General features: G+C 38.1%; 1 protein-coding gene across 1 annotated transcript; it reads right to left on the reverse strand.

Annotated features, from left to right (window-relative positions):
- Nucleotides 1-10,694: 10,694 nt before the first annotated feature.
- On the reverse strand, nt 10,695-16,231 carry LOC125245716 (extracellular calcium-sensing receptor). Its single transcript, XM_048156432.1, has 6 exons — nt 15,471-16,231; nt 15,011-15,299; nt 14,094-14,930; nt 13,788-14,018; nt 13,405-13,528; nt 10,695-11,681 (listed from the first exon to the last, which is right to left on the reverse strand). Exons 1-6 carry the CDS (start codon nt 15,689-15,691, stop codon nt 10,783-10,785), a joined length of 2,601 nt encoding a protein of 866 aa, XP_048012389.1. The 5' UTR covers nt 15,692-16,231; the 3' UTR covers nt 10,695-10,782.
- Nucleotides 16,232-17,804: the final 1,573 nt, after the last annotated feature.

Consider the following 17,804-nt stretch of genomic DNA (forward strand, 5'->3'; position numbering starts at 1 on the left):
GATTTACTCCCATGTATGTGGGTAGGGCACTCTTTTAAAGTCCAATATACCTAAAATTACAGCCAGCACAAGAACTCTTAGTGGTAAGATAAAATGTTTTGTGAATACGGCCCCTGATGAACATCACTTTTTTTCCCTGGACTTGATTACTACAAGATAACGCAAGACATTTTCCAAAATGTACATACATAATTACGAAAATACACATTTCAGATATTAATACAATAGTTTAAATATTACATACACAAAATATTCATAACGTTATATAATTATCATCTTGTTTTTAAACATTGTCTTGAATTTACAAAGTGAAATACACTTAATTCCTTATCACAATTATTCCATAGGTCTACCCAGACTTACATCTATTTCCTGTATTAGTTCTTGCCCTTATTTTTTTTTAAACAAATATAGCCTTCACAGTTTATAACAAACTTCCTCTTATTTCAAACAGCCTCTATATATAATTTGGAAGTAAATTATTATACCTTATACCTTATACATAGTCTGTGCAGTATAAAAATCCACTAGATCAACACATTTTAAAGCATGTAATTTAATAAACAATTTGTTGGTTCACAATAGTCAACATTTTAAAACAACTTGCAAACTTAAAATCACCTCTGTTCAGAAAATTGCAAACATGACAATGACCATACAGTGTGAAGTTGAGCATAAAAGAGTCTGTAAACTTAAACATAGGCACTGCTCATACCTTTAAAGTGTTTTGTCTTCTGAGTCTTTGGTAGACTCGCTTTTTTGAGTCGAGCTCCATGATCACTTTCTGAAACACTTCAAATATGTGACGGAGCTCTTGTGCGAAGGTAAGATTCATCTGTAACATCTGCAAATTCATATTTCATGTTCGTGTAGATGCCAAAAATGGTCTTCTTGATCTCCACCACAGTGCTCTCAGAGTCAACCTTCTTTCAGGGAATAAAAATAAATACAATTAAATTCTATTTTAGACTTGCAGAAACTATGCTGTTACTATGTATCTACAGTATAGTCTCAATACATCTCAAATCTGGCTGCTCTGTCCTTTTAGAATAATCAAATGCACAAGTGTTAATTACTGTATCTCTCACTCAATAAGTGTTGATATTTGCCAGTTTTATCATTGAATCCAGCTAGGCATATTGCAGCTGAGATGTTTTCACAAGCATCAACTGACTTATTCTTTCCAATTTTTCAGCCTGCCAAGCTTTTATGAGTTCTTTGATAGTCTTCACAAGTGTCAACTTTTCTCTTTCCAATACCAGCCTGCCAAGCTCTCTCAGTGATTGTCGAATATATTGGTGTTGGCTGATTCTCATTCTTGTTGAACAGCCTTTAACCATACTCAAAAATGCAACGGTCTATTTTAATTGCAACTGCAACCTCGTCTTGATTCATTTCAGTTAAGAACTTCCACTCTGCAATTGCTAAATCCAATTGGAGCAGGTTCAGCAAATGCCACACAATGCTTGAACTCTTGTTTTACCTCATTTAGATGTCTTACCCTGAGGCTTGACCTGCAGACCTGAAAATGTTGCCACATTTTTCTAAACAACCCATAGCAGTAAACAGGGCATCATTTTTAATTTTTTTTTTATTTTGCTTGCATGGGATGAGTCTCCAAAACTTCAGAGTTATGTTCAAAGTTCCCCTTGTTTTGGATATAATCCAACTGCCGTTGCCTTTCTTGAGTTTTTTGACAAACTTAATGCTTTTGTGACCTCAACCACATTACTGTGTCTACGCAACAAGTATCTTGACATTTTCTGAACTACTTGTCCACAATGCAAGCAGTGATGTTTCATGTTATATCTTCTTGAACCATACTCCTTCTTTAAAACTGGATTAACAAAGACCAATGGCTCTTCAAGTGGCACTAAAACTGTCAGATTGACTCTGACTTTGGCAGTGATGGAGCAGCTGTCAATGTAAGATGCAGGAATGGTGTGTCAGCCCAACTTTTAAAGGGCATTCCTCACCTTATATTAATTTACTGTGCCGCTCATCGCTGGGAGCTTGGTGTTATGTAAGCGATTAAAGAAGATTGCAACATGGCTTAACTTCAGGGGCCGTATTCACAAACCATTTTATCTTACAACTAAGAGTTCTTCTAAATAGTAGGTCTTAGTAAAGGTTTGTCTCATCAGCTTTGTGAATAGGTTTTAAGAGAAAACTCTTAGCTAAGGAATGGAGAGAAGTCTTAAGCTAAGAGTGAGGGCGGGGTTGACCTCGTTGGATGATGTCAACACACTTCCTAACTATGCACCTGGTGATTGGCTGATGGGGAGGAGTCTCTGTCAGTGATTTAATCATAGAAATATTGTAGAACGAGGTATAATGTTGCTGTATTCAAATAAACTTTTTAAAATACAAATGTTGCCATATTCAAATAAACAGTTCAAAATGTAGGCTGACACTAATTAAACAAGTATATGTTCAGCTAATTGTCACATGTGTGCATCTCGTAAACAATTAGCAGATGTGCATAAAAACAGCCTTTGAATTAACAGACTAGAAAAATGGCTGATAGTAAGACGTGCAAAAGTAAAAGAAAACCAAACTGGATGCAAGAACACCTGTTACTTCTTTCCCAACTTGTACATGAAAAGGACAGCATTAAAGGGAAATTTGGGGTTGGGAAAAAAAAAAAAAGATGTGTGGGAAAAATGTGTGCAAATAAATGCAGCTTTTCCATTTCTGTCCAGAAGCAAGGATGACTGGTATTGTTTGCAGTCTCAGACAAGGGCAGAGATCACTGAATTCAAGCGACAAACAATTGCCTCAATGGTGTACAGTGTCCTTGGGCACTCAGACACCAGCATAACAGGGCTGGAGGGGTGCATTGATCCTGCAATGCAGTTGCTGAACGGACGGGTAAGGCTACCGTTTCTACTGTTTCACAGGTTTTAGGAGCTAGTTTTAATGCTAATGGTTTGTGAAAAAAAAAAAAAAAAGAGTCCAGGGAGCTCCACCTAATTGCTCAATGGCTGCCATATGTGCATTGTGCAACAAGTGATGAATCCTTTTCAGCAGTGTCACAAATTTTTAATGGAAATCATGGACCTTATTTAGGTTTTTTTTGTTTTTGTAGATTGTGACAATTACCCCATCTTTGTGGCCCATTTTGAAGACTTGCTGAGTGTGGGAAAGAACCCTAAACAACAATCGACAGTTGTAGGATGGACAAAGCAAGTTACAAACTACTTGCGCAACATCAACAATATCTTGCTCCTATGCTTCATGTGTGACAAATTAGGCAAGGAAGTTCCAAGAGAAAAAGGAAAGAAAGAAAGACAGAAAAGACAACCACTATCTGTCAAGCTATCAAGAGCATTGATAAATGCTTCTGGAACATGACAGCCCTAAAAGCAAAAATGTGCCCATAAATGAGTCATTTTTATGAGGCAGTGAGGAAAAATAGGGAGTACAAAGGAGTGAAGTTTTCTGGTACCTCACCACCAGCCTAGAAGTAAGAAAGCGGCAAAAGATTTGCCATTTTCAATCCAAAATGCCAGCGTTGAGGCATTTCGAACAAGCACAATATTAACAGACTCGTGCTTTCTTAAGAAGCTTTTGTTGAGAAATCAGACCTCAGTGCATGAATGCAGTTCAAGGAGAATGGTTAGGAAGGTGTCAGAGCACTTCAGTGGTCTGTCTCGGGAGGGAATTTGCACTGAGAATGTTCTGTCTGACTTCCAAAGTTATGAGGCATTTCCCAGGGGCAGATCAGTTATCCTTATGAGGGAAACATGTTTTGAATGTCCTGATGTCAGGTGTGTAGAATCTAAAATGCCAGTGCTGAGGCATCTCAAACAAGCATATCAACAGACTTGCACTTTCTTAAGTTACTCGTTCTCGCAAGGTTGCTGTGCTGCGTGGTCTTGAAAGCTTATGATTTGCATGCGTTTTTAAGCATTGCGGTTTTGTATTGACTGCTCCGAGACACGAATGATTGAGGAACCAAATGCAGTGTTTTACTGAAAGGATAATACACAATTGTAGTCCAAAGACAGGCAGTCCAAACAATAACAAACACAGAACAAGGTAGGGTACATGAGCAAAGAGTAATCCAGAATACAGGGCACAGGAAAGACACAAGACACAGGAAACTAGTGATGGGCGCTTTGCGAAACATTGCTTTATGAAGCTTCGAAAACCTTAAAAATCTTTTCTTTCGAATCAGTGGTTCGGAGCGTGTTTCAAACTGCCAAAGTCACGTGATTTCAGTAAACAAGGCTTCGTTACATCATAACTGTTTTGAAAACGTTTTGAAATTTTAACGGTTCACCGCTGGGGGCGGAACCCATGAATCATGCGGATTCACTGAGATCGCCCCCAATGGGGGAACATTAAACAAGTGTCTGTCTATTACCTGAGTATTAAGTGTCTAAAAGTGTCCATTACCTGATCTCTGATGAGTTTTACACATTTTTAGACGTCTTAATGAGGTATTTGTTTAATTTATAGTAGGAATAATAGTAGTTAATAGTCTCTGTTTAGCTGACCCATCCATAGAATAATCAAAACAAGCCCTGAAAATTGATCAAATAATACATATTATTAGGGCTGGGTATTGAGACAATTTTCAAAAAAAACAAAAAAAAAAAAAAATCACTCAACTAATGCTGTAAACTACACATGGGAGTCAGTTGGTACTATAATAATATTGAAGGTTAAATGAACTTATTTATATACAAACACTTAAATTGTTTTTATTATAAATAAAATAATAAATGTTTTTAGAATTACATAATATTTCTACTCCAATTCGTTCTTTGAAATATAAACATTTAAATTGTGGCTGCATTAAATATTGAAGAACATTAAAAATGATAATGAATATGTAACGGTGTATATATATCAGAATGTTGCTTTCTAGAGTTTATTTTTCTAGCTGACTGAGTTTATGGTCACTGAATATGTTTTTCTGAGGTAAATGTGCCGTTACGTGACATTGTTTACAAGCCGTTTTATTGACGTCTTTCCGAGGTTGAAACACTGATTGAGCGATTACACGAGACATGATACGGATTTCGGTAAGTTGTTCTGTATATTTTAACATACCTTCAGATGTTCATGCATGTTTATTTTGCGCTGTAACTGGTATTAAAGCAGAGGAGAGGATGATCACATGCTTCGCTGTAGCGCCTCATTTAAAGAGATCTGTCACGTCACATTAAACAGCGCCAAAACGGTATTTATTTTTTGAATCTCCTAATAAGATGGACGTCATTTGAAATCTGAGACTTTGCTTCATATCAGAAGTAACAAAGCACAAAAATTATTGCGATTTATTGGATGGGAGACACACTATGTTTTGTTCATCCATCAACTGAAAACAGACTAGACTAATCCATTCTTGGAAATGAAGAATCGATAACAGTTCGTAAAAATGAGAATCAATTCAAATCGAGAAATCAATATTTTTTTTTTTTATCCCAGCCCTACATATAATACAGACACTTTTTTAATATTTAATGGTAGTAGATGATTAGTTAATTCCATTTTTATAGATTATACTTTCAATAAAACATTTGCAATGGATTTGTAAAAACGGATTTGTTTTTATGCATTTTTTTGCATTTTTTTAGTTTTTGTTGCATTTACATAGTTTTGACCAGCAGGCGTCACCAGCATGTGGTGTTTCGAACACTTCAAAACAGTGAATCATTTTGCGATATAATTGGTTCAAAGTAGTGATGTTACTTTGCCGAGGCTTCGGAAAGTGTGTCTAGAAATCCCGAAAGCTTTCTGAAGCCTATCACTACGTTTTAGATCAGACGTCAACGTTCGAAGCCTCGCTTTTGCCTGACTGGTTCGATACGGTTCAATCTTGGCGCAATATTTTGCTTATAATCCCATGAATCACCACAGTTCTCCCCTCCTGCATATAATGAACAAAGAATACAAATTTAATAGCATTCATTTAAAGTACGTTTACACAAGACCTATTATATACAACCAGAAAATACAAACATTCAAATAAATATTTAAGAGTGACTGAAAGAACCAGGTTTATATAGGCAGACATTAACAATGAAATGAGCAACAGCTGAATGAAATCATGGCTTATAGTCTCAGCAGTGGATTATGGGAAATGGAGTCCATGATAGTGAGGGATTAGTCCTGGGTGGAGTGCCCTCTGGTGGCCATCAAGGGGACTCCCGCTGGTGACCATGACAGGTTTAAAACAAGTGATTTTAAGACACAGAGTAGACACATTTTGTTATGGTCCAAATAGATGCCATCAGGGCAGATCAGTTATCCTTATGAGGGACACATTTTTGAATGTTGAATGTCCTGATGTCAGGAGTGTATAGTACTGTACTGACAGGAATGAATATTAAATTCTGAATCTTTGTTTTCTGCGTAATTTACAGGACAGTTCAAGAATCTGGTGCCTCTGATGAATGTCCACCTAGTCCAACCAGTCAACACAGCAGTGTATGAGGATTCTCCACCACGAAACGAGAAGTCTGATTGGAGGACCAGTCCAGTTCCAGCGATTTATGTTTTTATCAATGGAGGGCCCAGCTTTAAGCACTGTGATGCCAGACTGGTAGAAGAGAGGTGGTGGACCTGATGTCAACCAGGGTTTAACAATCAAGAAATATTTCCAGCGACACTGAAGATAAAGAAGTGCTGGACTGAATGTGACACACACACTACTTATATATGTTCTAACGTTTTATATACCTACAATAAATAATTAGATTTACACCTTGTCTTTTTTTTTTTCTTCTTTTTTTCTGGGCAACTAACTTTTCCTTGGACAAGCGAATGGCAAATTTACATCTCAGAAGGACAATCACATGACAATGCTTAATGTCAAAGCCTGAAATGTCCAAATAAAAAATTTTTTTAACAAGCTGACAGAAGTCGATCCATTTCTTTCAAATGACAACCAAAATCATAGAAGCTTGTGAACAGTTTTGAAGTGGCTGGTTGCAAATTCTACTAATTAAGGTCACCTTTATATGCATTATTCATTAATGTCCTTATGTAGATATTTACATCACTATTATATATTTAATAAATTTCTACTTTTCAGCCTTGCCATTCGCCCAAAAATGTAACACCTCAAGAAATATTTGTCTTTACGGCATTCTATAATGACATAACGCTACTATATGTTCTTTATATATACAGGTCCTTCTCAAAAAATTAGCATATTGTGATAAAAGTTCATTATTTTCAATAATATAATGATACAAATTAAACTTTCATATATTTTAGTCATTGCAACCAACTGAAATATTTCAGGTCTTTTATTGTTTTAATACTGATGATTTTGGCATACAGCTCATGAAAATTAAATTAGCATATTTCATCCGACCAATAAAAGAAAAGTGTTTTTAATACAAAAAAGTAACCTTCAAATAATTACGTTCAGTATGCACTCAATACTTGTCGGGAATCCTTTTGCAGAAATGACTCTTCATGCGGCGTGGCATGGAGGCAATCAGCCTGTGGCATGCTGAGGTGTTATGGAGGCCCAGGATGCTTCGAAAGCGGCCTTAAGCTCATCCAGAGTGTTGGGTCTTGCGTCTCTCAACTTTCTCTTCACAATATCCCACAGATTCTCTATGGGGTTCAGGTCAGGAGAGTTGGCAGGCCAATTGAGCACAGTAATACCATGGTCAGTAAACCATTTACCAGTGGTTTTGGCACTGTGAGCAGGTGCCAGGTCGTGCTGAAAAACGAAATCTTCATCTCCATAAAGCTTTTCAGCAGATGGAAGCATGAAGTGCTCCAAAATCTCCTGATAGCTAGCTGCATTGACCCTGCCCTTGATAAAACACAGTGGACCAACACCAGCAGCTGACATGGCCCCCAGACCATCACTGACTGTGGGTACTTGACCTGGACTTCAGGCATTTTGGCATTTCCTTCTCCCCAGTCTTCCTCCAGACACCTTGATTTCCGAATGACATGCAAAACTAGCAACAGTCCAGTGCTGCTTCTCTGTAGCCCAGGTCAGGCGCTTCTGCCGCTGTTTCTGGTTCAAAAGTGGCTTGACCTGGGGAATGCGGCACCTGTAGCCCATTTCCTGCACACGCCTGTGCACGGTGGCTCTGGATGTTTCTACTCCAACTCAGTCCACTGCTTCCGCAGGTCCCCCAGGTCTGGAATCGGTCCTTCTCCACAATCTTCCTCAGGGTCCGGTCACCTCTTCTCGTTGTGCAGCGTTTTTGCCACACTTTTTCCTTCCCACAGACTTCCCACTGAGGTGCCTTGATACAGCACTCTCGGAACAGCCTATTCGTTCAGAAATTTCTTTCTGTGTCTTACCCTCTCGCTTGAGGGTGTCAATGATGGCCTTCTGGACAGCAGTCAGGTCGGCAGTCTTACCCATGATTGCGGTTTTGAGTAATGAACCAGGCTGGGAGTTTTTAAAAGCCTCAGGAATCTTTTGCAGGTGTTTAGAGTTAATTAGTTGATTCAGATGATTAGGTTAATAGCTTGTTTAGAGAACCTTTTCATGATATGCTAATTTTTTGAGATTTTGGGTTTTCATGAGCTGTATGCCAAAATCATCAGTATTAAAACAATAAAAGACCTGAAATATTTCAGTTGGTGTGCAATGAATCTAAAATATATGAAAGTTTAATTTTTATCATTACATTATGGAAAATAATGAACTTTTATCACAATATGCTAATTTTTTGAGAAGGACCTGTATATATATATCCTATAACCAGTCCAAAAAACATTGGGCCTCATTCATGAAATGCATAATTTTTGTGTAAGTTGTTCATAAAGCCATTATGATGTAAATTTTCTGAATCATGAAAATCTTCCTATTTTCAAAATGTTAGTTGCTACAAAATAAATTTACCCAGCACTTACCACTGTCACCGTCACTTTTTACCCAGCCATTCATTTATTCATTTATGTTAACATATAGAATATCAAATTATAGCTTAATACAGCCCAAGAAAGCAGCTTTTTGCAACAGGAATATTTAGTATTATTTTGTTTTGTTATCCATGTCTTTTAGTCTGGCTTCAAATTTAGACAATAGAGTAGTGGCAGGATAATCTCAAGACCCTCCCTCTGGTTCCTTCAAGATTTTCATATGTAAAATCTATAGTAGGGCTTTTTCAAATTTATGAGTAAAATAAAATGCGGCGTCTATTATCTTAAAGGTGCAATATGTAACATTTTCTGTCTACTAGAGGTCGTTAGAGGCCTATTCAAAACAAAGGCGTAACTTGATGACGCCAAATTTGAGCGCAGAATCTTGGGACATGTGGTCCTAATCTCACAGCGGTGGAAAATAATCAGGATAGGACTCGGCAAAAAATCATGTTCATGGATGAGATTATTAACATTACTGTAGTATGAAGCAGAGCAGGACCGAGTGTTGTGGGAGCTGAACGAGGCCGCTGGAGCGATTGTGCAACACACACCTTACGAGCAGAGGAACTTTTATTAAGACACAGTCGCCGGCGCCACTTTCCGCTTTTCCAGTTATGAGTATGAGGTAACACAGCTCTGTTTATCATGTTAGATACATTTGAGTGTGTTGAAAATGATGCTATAAAACGTTACTCTGTGCGACACATTCGCTTGGCGGCTGCGGTGAGACACTTGTTGCACACTGCAGTAAGATAGATCGATTTTAGAATATCATATTAAATGTGTTGATAAATGGCTTGCAATGACTGTTACTAAAAACAAAGCTGCATCTGATTATGCTATGTTAGCTACTTGACAAAATAGTGTTTTTCTCTGAGGCATGGTAAAGCATGGTACTCGCAAAATATCAAGAAAATTAGATTTAAACAATAAGACTAAACGTGTTGAGCTATATAACAATAATTATTTTTCTGTCTATAAATATATCAAAACAGTTGTTCCCTTGTCTATTAAAACATGTAAATATTAAAGCGTCTTTTGGTTTCTACAAAATAAAACCGGAAACCGAGGGTAACGTGGGTATGACGCCATTGACAGGCGACTCCTCACACGTCCCAGAGCCTTGGTTAAAATTGCAATTGCGATTTACAAATAGTTGTAAACACATGGGATATTTTAAGTACTCAAGTGAACAAAATATATAACACTGGCCTAGTGGTTTTGGGATATTTTACTGCAAAATACGCACATATTGCACCTTTAATTCTCAGTCAGGTAGCGCAAAAAACTATAATAGAAATAAAAAAGCGGGCACAGGAAGTGCCGCTGCAACACTCCTGTTTGTCAGTGCAATGCAATTTTTTTTCATGTAATTTAGTACTTTATTTTTTAATAAAATCCTTGAAGTTTAGCCATAAAAAAATGTTATGTTGAATTTATTATTCATACAGAATGTGATGTCATATTGTGGCCATTGGTGCATAAAAATCATCTGCTAAACCCCTGAGTGAGACCAGCTTCAGTGATGTGCTATCAGAAATGTCCTACTTTCAAGTTCTGAAGTCGTGATTACGAGCTCAATTGCATTCAAGTTTTGATTTCAGAGTGTGTTCATGAGCAGTTTTACCTAGGAAACTAATTCTGATAGCATGCGAAGACAGTATTAAGGCTGATTTACAATACCAATGAGCCATAACCAATGAGGTTCATTCTCGTGTGTTACACATATTTGAGCTTCAGCAACAGGTTTGTTCTTGCTTGAGCATTATTCACGTTTGGTGATTTTCTTGATTTTATTTAACTTGTTAAATATGAATATGAAGTGATTCAACATACAAAGTTTTGTCTTTTTTATTCATTAAAAATGAAGTGAATGTTAACAAGCATTCAAAGACACAAAAGAGTACAGCATGACATGGTAAATCATTTTTGATGCATGAGAAACTTTTTAGAATTCCTCTCAGGCATGAAAATAATGATGTAACATTTAGGTGCAAAAATGCACAAAAGTACTCCATAACTAGAAGCTAAAATGGCAAATATCTCCACAGCTACAGTAAACTTCCCAGGGGAACTCACATAAGCTGGGATAAAGGTGATCCAAACAGCACAGAATATAAGCATACTAAACGTGATGAATTTGGCTTCATTAAAATTATCAGGCAATTTTCGGGCTAAAAAAGCCAGGATGAAGCAGAAGGCAGCTAAGCAGCCAATGTAACCCAACACACAACAGAAAAGTGCGACTGAACCCAGGTGACATTCTAAAATGATCCGGTCGCGGTACAGCCAGGTGTTCTTCACTGGATATGGCGGTGCTGTGACAAGCCAAGCCACGCAAACCCCACCCTGCAGGACCGAACAAAAGAACACACCCAGTCTCTGCTGAGGGGGGCGAAACCAACGCGCAGTGTTGTTACCAGGCAACGTGGCTTTAAAGGCCATAAGCACCACTAGAGTCTTACTGAGGAGACAGGAGAGGCAGAGAGCAAAGGTCAAGCCAAAAGCAGTCCGTCTAAGAGGGCATGCCCAGCGTGATGGCTGACCCAGAAAGGTTAGTGCACATATGAAGCAGAGAGTGAGAGAAATCAGCAACAGAAAGCTCAGTTCTGAATTATTCGCCCGAACCAGAGGTGTGTCACGATGGCGAAAGAAGATTGCAGCAACTGTCATTGCAGCAACAGCACCCAGAATGGCTATAGCTGCCAGGATCATGCCAAAAGCCTCTGAGTAGGATAGGAACTCGATCTGCTTGGGAACACAAAGGTTGCGACGCTGATTGGACCAGAAGTCTTCTGGGCAAAGCATGCATTCAGGTTGATCTAAAAATGGATGCATAAACACACAGAAAAGGACATTAAAGGGTTAGTTCACCCAAAAATGAAAATTCGGTCATTAAAGGATTAGTTCACTTTCAAATAAAATTTCTGATAATTTAATCACCCCCATGTCATCCAAGATGTTCATGTATTTTTTTCGTCAGTTGAAAAGAAATTAAGGTTGAAGTTGGTTGAAGGTCAAAATTTCAGTTTCAGTGCAGCTTCAAAGGGCTTTAAACGATACCAGACGAGGAATAAGAGTCTTATCTAGAGAAACGATCGGTTATTTTTTGAAAAAAATGTAAATGTATATGCTTTATACAAACAAATGATCACCTTCCAAGTGGTTTTGCCAAAACCGCACTTTCGTATTCTTCAAAAAGCTTACGCTGTACTTCCTACGCTTTCCCTATTCTACCTACAGACAGGCGTAGGACATACAGCGTAAGCTTTTTGAAGAATGTGAAAGTGAGGTTTTGGCAAAACCACTTGGAAGGCGATCATTTGCGTTTATAAAGCATATCCATTTACATTTTTTTCCAAAAATGACCGATCGTTTCTCTAGGTAAGACCCTTATTCCTCGTCTGGTATCGTTTAAAGCCCTTTGAAGCTGCACTGAAACTGTAATTTTGACCTTCAACCGTTTGGTGCCCATTGAAGTCCACTATAAGGAGAAAAATCCTGGAATGTTTTCATCAAAAACCTTAATTTCTTTTCGACTGAAGACAGAAAGACATGAACATCTTGGATGACATGGGGGTGAGTAAATTATCAGGAAATTTTTATTTTAAAGTGAACTACAGTAATCCTTTATTTATTCACCTTTATGTCGTTCCACACCGTAAGACCTTCGTTCATCTTCGGAACATGAATTAAGATGTTTTTGATGAAATCTGATGGCTCAATGAGGCCTCTTTTGACAGCAAGATAATTAACACTTTCAAATGCCCAGAAAGCTACTAAAGACAAACAGCAGTTTAAAACAGTTCATGTGACTGTAGTGGTTCAACATTAATGTTATGAAGTGACAAGAATACTTTTTTGTGTGCCAAAAAAAAACAAAAAAACAACTTTATTTAACAATATCTAGTGATGGGCGATTTCAAAACACTGCTTCATGAAGCTTTACAAATGTTTTGTTTCGAACGTGATTTCAGTAAACGAGGCTTTGTTACGTCATAAAAACTTTGAATCGTTTCAAAATGTCAATGGTTCACGTGACTTTGGCAGTTTGACGCTCCAAACCACCGATTTCGAAACAAAAGATTCTTGAAGCTTCATGAAGCAGTGTTTTGTAATCGCCCATCACTCTATATGTTGAAAAGTCGTTATTTTGTTTTTTTGGCGCACAAAAAGTATTCTTGTCGCTTTGTAATGTTAACGTTGAACCACTGTAGTCACATGAACTGTTTTAAATATGTTTTTAGTAACTTTTTGGGCATTTGAAAGAGTGAATTATCTAGCTGGCAATGCAGGCCTCACTGAGCCATCAGATTTCATCAAAAATATCTTAATTTGTGTTCCGAAGATCAACGAAGGTCTTACAGGTTTGGAACGACATGAGGGTTAGTAATTAATGACAGAATTTTCAGTTTTGGGTGAACTAACCCTTTAACCTAAACTTCATTCAAAGGAAAGATGTTTTAATGGTGATTTGTAATAAATTGTTTAAAAAAGGTTAACAGACACTAATAACAGTCATTGTGTGTGTGAGTCTGATAATACCAGTTGTATTGCTGATGCTGCCCTCTGCACAAAGCACACAGTCATAGCAGCACACAGGCTGACCCTCTCGTGTAACCTTTCTGTATCCCTGTGGACAACTAGCAGAGCACACAGACACTGGTATCTGTAAGAGAGAGAGAGAGACAAGGCATTGTAATGAAAACCTTTGTGTGATTATATAGTCACTACCCAATAATAATAATAAAAAATAATTGATAAAAATAAATTCCAAAGTTCCAAGTAATTGATGAACTGATACGTCACCTTTGATAAAATGTAAAACAATTATCACACATTATTTAAAATGAGTTAAATTGTCCATTCAAAAAAAAAAAAAAAAATTTTGATCATCAGTTACCAAGTATGAGAATACATCATTTTACCTTCTTAGTTCCTCCATGCCAGATGATTTTGTCCTGGTTGAGCACTAACTGCTGTGCTGTCGAAAGAGAGGAGTCAAAGCGACCCACTGTAACATACTGTACCGGACCCTCATCCGACCCTCTCTGCCAGTTCACGATGTCGTATGATCCAGCAGGGTCTCCGTTCTTATCAAAGTGGATCAAATCTCCAAACATGTTTGTGTAGTTCACTTTCCTCAGAACCTCAACAACCTGGAGATCATTAATGCACAGACAATATTACCATTAAAGTCAAGAATATGGCTTAAAAAAGCATAATTGCTGTACCTGCCATGGCTGTAGGTTATGAATATCCGGGCACTGCTGTGTCAAGCCAGACCCTTTCTCTCTTTGACACTGAAGCAGGTTATGCAGTGCATGTGCCACCGCGTAAACAGCCTTGTGCATGTTGTATGTCACCCTGAGCTCGGACACATCATTGTAGATACTGTGAATATCCTGGACTCTCTCTGTGCCAGTACAGCTATGGCTGTAGTGCACTTGTTCAGTTGTGGAGGGAGCAGGAAGTCTTGTGTTTAATGAGCACTGGAACTGTGTTTCCCAGAACTCCCTTGCGAATGCATTGTAAGGCTCAGCCAGAGGCTGTACGCTTTCAAGGAATTGTTTGAAGCCGGGTATCTCAGCTCGGCGGATGGCGAAGCCGATGGTGCCACTTAGTGAGGGATAGTTCTCTTCAGTGGAGATGAGAGTGGAAGTCACCCAGGCTTCACTGGCCACCCACTGCTTCCCAGTCACATTCTGCCGAATTATTTCATCCACTACTGGTTTGATGTCCTCCTCGATGGCAAAAACCACCAAAACACGTGCTGTGGAATCTCGAATGGTCTTGACGATATCCTGCAGCTGTTGTTGAGTTGGCAGTTTGGGTATGATTACTCGATAAGCCACGCACACCCCCAACTGTGTCACAGCAGTGGTGAACAGATCAATGCCTGTGCGCCCATAAGCGTCGTCGGCTCCCATTGTGCCCACCCAAGTCCATCCGAAGTGCTTCACCAGACGAGCAAGAGCGTTGGCCTGATAAACATCACTGGGAATTGTGCGAAAGAAGTAAGGGAACTGGTGCTTGTCACTTAGGCAAGCACATGAGGCAAAATAACTCACCTGAAGCAAAGATGTGGACAGAGATTCAGACAAAGAGTATACAAATACAGAACAATTTTGACTTGCTGATCTGCCCTTACCAGCGGGATGCGGAACAGGTTGAGTACTCTGGAGATGGCCATTGACAGGGTGGATCCAGAGTCCCCAATAATGATGGGGATGCTCGGGGAGGAGCATTCCCCCGAACTGCTCCTCTTCATGGGTTGAGAGACTACAGACAATGCAGTCCTCAGAGACAGAGCAGTCAGCCCACATGTGTCATACAGCCTGTAGCCCAGTGTGATGTTTGGCAGAAGGGTAGGGTCTCGGTTGATCTCCTCAATGAAAAAGATCATCGACTGAGACCAGCGGAACACTCGCATGTTAAACCTGGAAGAAAGATCCTCAAAAATAGATTATACAAGCACAGGCTGATACAAAGTCTTAACATTTAGTTTCTAAACAAAATGTGGTAAGGATATCAGTACATATTCCAACATTGACGCAATAAACTCTAAAATAAACAATAATCAGCTTTGCAGGCTGATTTTTTTTCGTTACCCCCTACATTTCCTTTGGTCTGGTGGACTTCTAAAGTTCAGCTCCTGGTCGACGCCTTTGGAGTGGATGGGAAACATCCCAGCCAGAACTACATGGCCCTCCTTATAGACAACAGTTGAGTCTAGGTCCTTCCAGAGTTTACAGTCTGCCTCTGAGTTGCTTTGAATTGGGTAGAGAAAAGAAAATACCAAATGTACAACCTGGAGGACTGGCATCTTCATCTCGATCTCTGCACAGTGTTCTTCTAAGCCACAACTGGAAACTGGGGATCTGGGTGAAGGACTTTATAGAGGTGATGTACTGAAGATGCTCTCTACAGGGACATGAAATGAGGACACACACACACACATGCACACTAATCTGGACAAAGCTATATGAACACACAATATACAATATGTTAGCGTAAAATCGAAGCATCAATTCAACCTATTCATAAAAATAATACCCAATAAAATAACAAAGAGCCTCTGGTAGAATCTCTTCAAAACAGGTTTATTTCAGTTCATATTCAATAAGAGGACAAGAAAGGACAGTCCCTAAAACACAAACACATGTTTGTGACATTCAGAAACAAGATAAGAATTTTAAAAAATTACACATTTTTAAATTAAAGTTTCTTTAAATGAAAATAAATGAAATGTTCAGGAAGCCATCTTTGCCATTCTTCAATGAATTTATTTTAGACTAAACTAATGTTGACCTTGTTAAGCTCAATATTTTAAAACTATTATGGGAAAAAATCATGGATCATATTTTGACACACACATTGGGTTTCCATGTTTTATGAAGACATTCTTTAGACATAATGCTTTTTATTTACAAACTGTATATTATATCTCCTACCCCTAAACCTACCCATTACGTTTTCTTAATTTTTAATTTTTCAAACAACGTCACTTAGTATGATTTATAAGCTGTTTTCCTCATGGGGACCAAAAAATGTCCCAACAAGGACAAAGATTTCAGATAGGGATGCACCAATAGCAATACCAGTACTGGTATCGGGTCCAATACTGTGCTCGTGCCTACTTATTAAAGTGCTAGTTCACACAAAAATGAAAATTCTGTCATTAATTACTCACCCTCATGCCGTTCCACACCTGTAAGACCTTCGTTCATCTTCGGAACACAAATTAAGATATTTTTGATAAAATCCGATGGCTCAGTGAGGCCTGCATTGACAGCAAGTTAATTTACACTTTCAAACGCCGAGAAAGCTACTGAAGACATATTTAAACCAGTTCATGTGACTAGAGTGGTTGAACCTTAATGTTATGAAGCGACAAGAATACTTTTTGTATGCCAAAAAACAAAATAACGAGTTTATTAAACAATATCTTATGATGGGCGATATCAAAACACTGCTTCATGAAGCTTGAAGCTTTACAAATCTTTTGTTTTGAATCAGTGGTTCGGAGTGTGTAAAAACTGCTAAAGTCACGTGAACCACTGAAATTTCGAAATGTTTCGAAACAATTATGGCGTAACAAAGCCTCGTTTACTGAAATCACATGACTTTGGCAGTTTGATACACACTCTGAACCACTGATTCGAAACAAAAGATTGTTAAAATAAAGTCGTTATTTAGTTTTTTTGGCGTACAAAAAGTATTCTCATCGCTTCATAACATCAACGTTGAACTACTGCAGTCATATGAACTGTTTTAAATACATCTCTAATAGCTTTCTGGGCACTGAAAGTGTATCTTGCTGGCAATGGAGGCCTCACTGAGCCATCAGATTTTATCAAAAATCTCTTAATTTGTGTTCCGAAGATGAACGAATGTCTTACGGGTGTGGAACTAACCCTAAAATGCTCTGATACTATGCAGCGTGTGCAGTACAATGTTTGAGACGAAACAACAACAACAGAGCATATCTAATTAAGAATTAAATATACGCCTAAATGCTGTGCACAAGCTGATAAGCGAAACACAGAATGGATTGAGTGCGTAGCACTTTTTTCACAGGAACGTTTGTAGTTTAACTTTAATAAAATTTATATAAATTAATCTATATTTACAGTGAAGACTATGCAGTGTTATTTTGCATTTGCATTGCATTACTTCATTCAAACTCTGTAGCTGAAAAATACTGTTCTAAACTTCTAAACTACCTAAAAACAAGAAAAGCACTGTTTATTTAATTTGTATCTTTGTTCTATTGTATTTATTTGTACTATTTGTAATTTGATTTTTTTCTCTTATTTTAATGCTGACTGTTTTTTTGGAGGACTTGCTCTTCTAACAAAATTTTAATAGAAAATTATGATATTTCACATTTGAGCCACTGACTCAACCGGGCCAGTAGAAAAAAATCCTCAGCATTGAGCCCT

This window comes from Megalobrama amblycephala, linkage group LG14 (assembly GCF_018812025.1).
Source record: "Megalobrama amblycephala isolate DHTTF-2021 linkage group LG14, ASM1881202v1, whole genome shotgun sequence".
NCBI lineage: Eukaryota > Metazoa > Chordata > Actinopteri > Cypriniformes > Xenocyprididae > Megalobrama > Megalobrama amblycephala.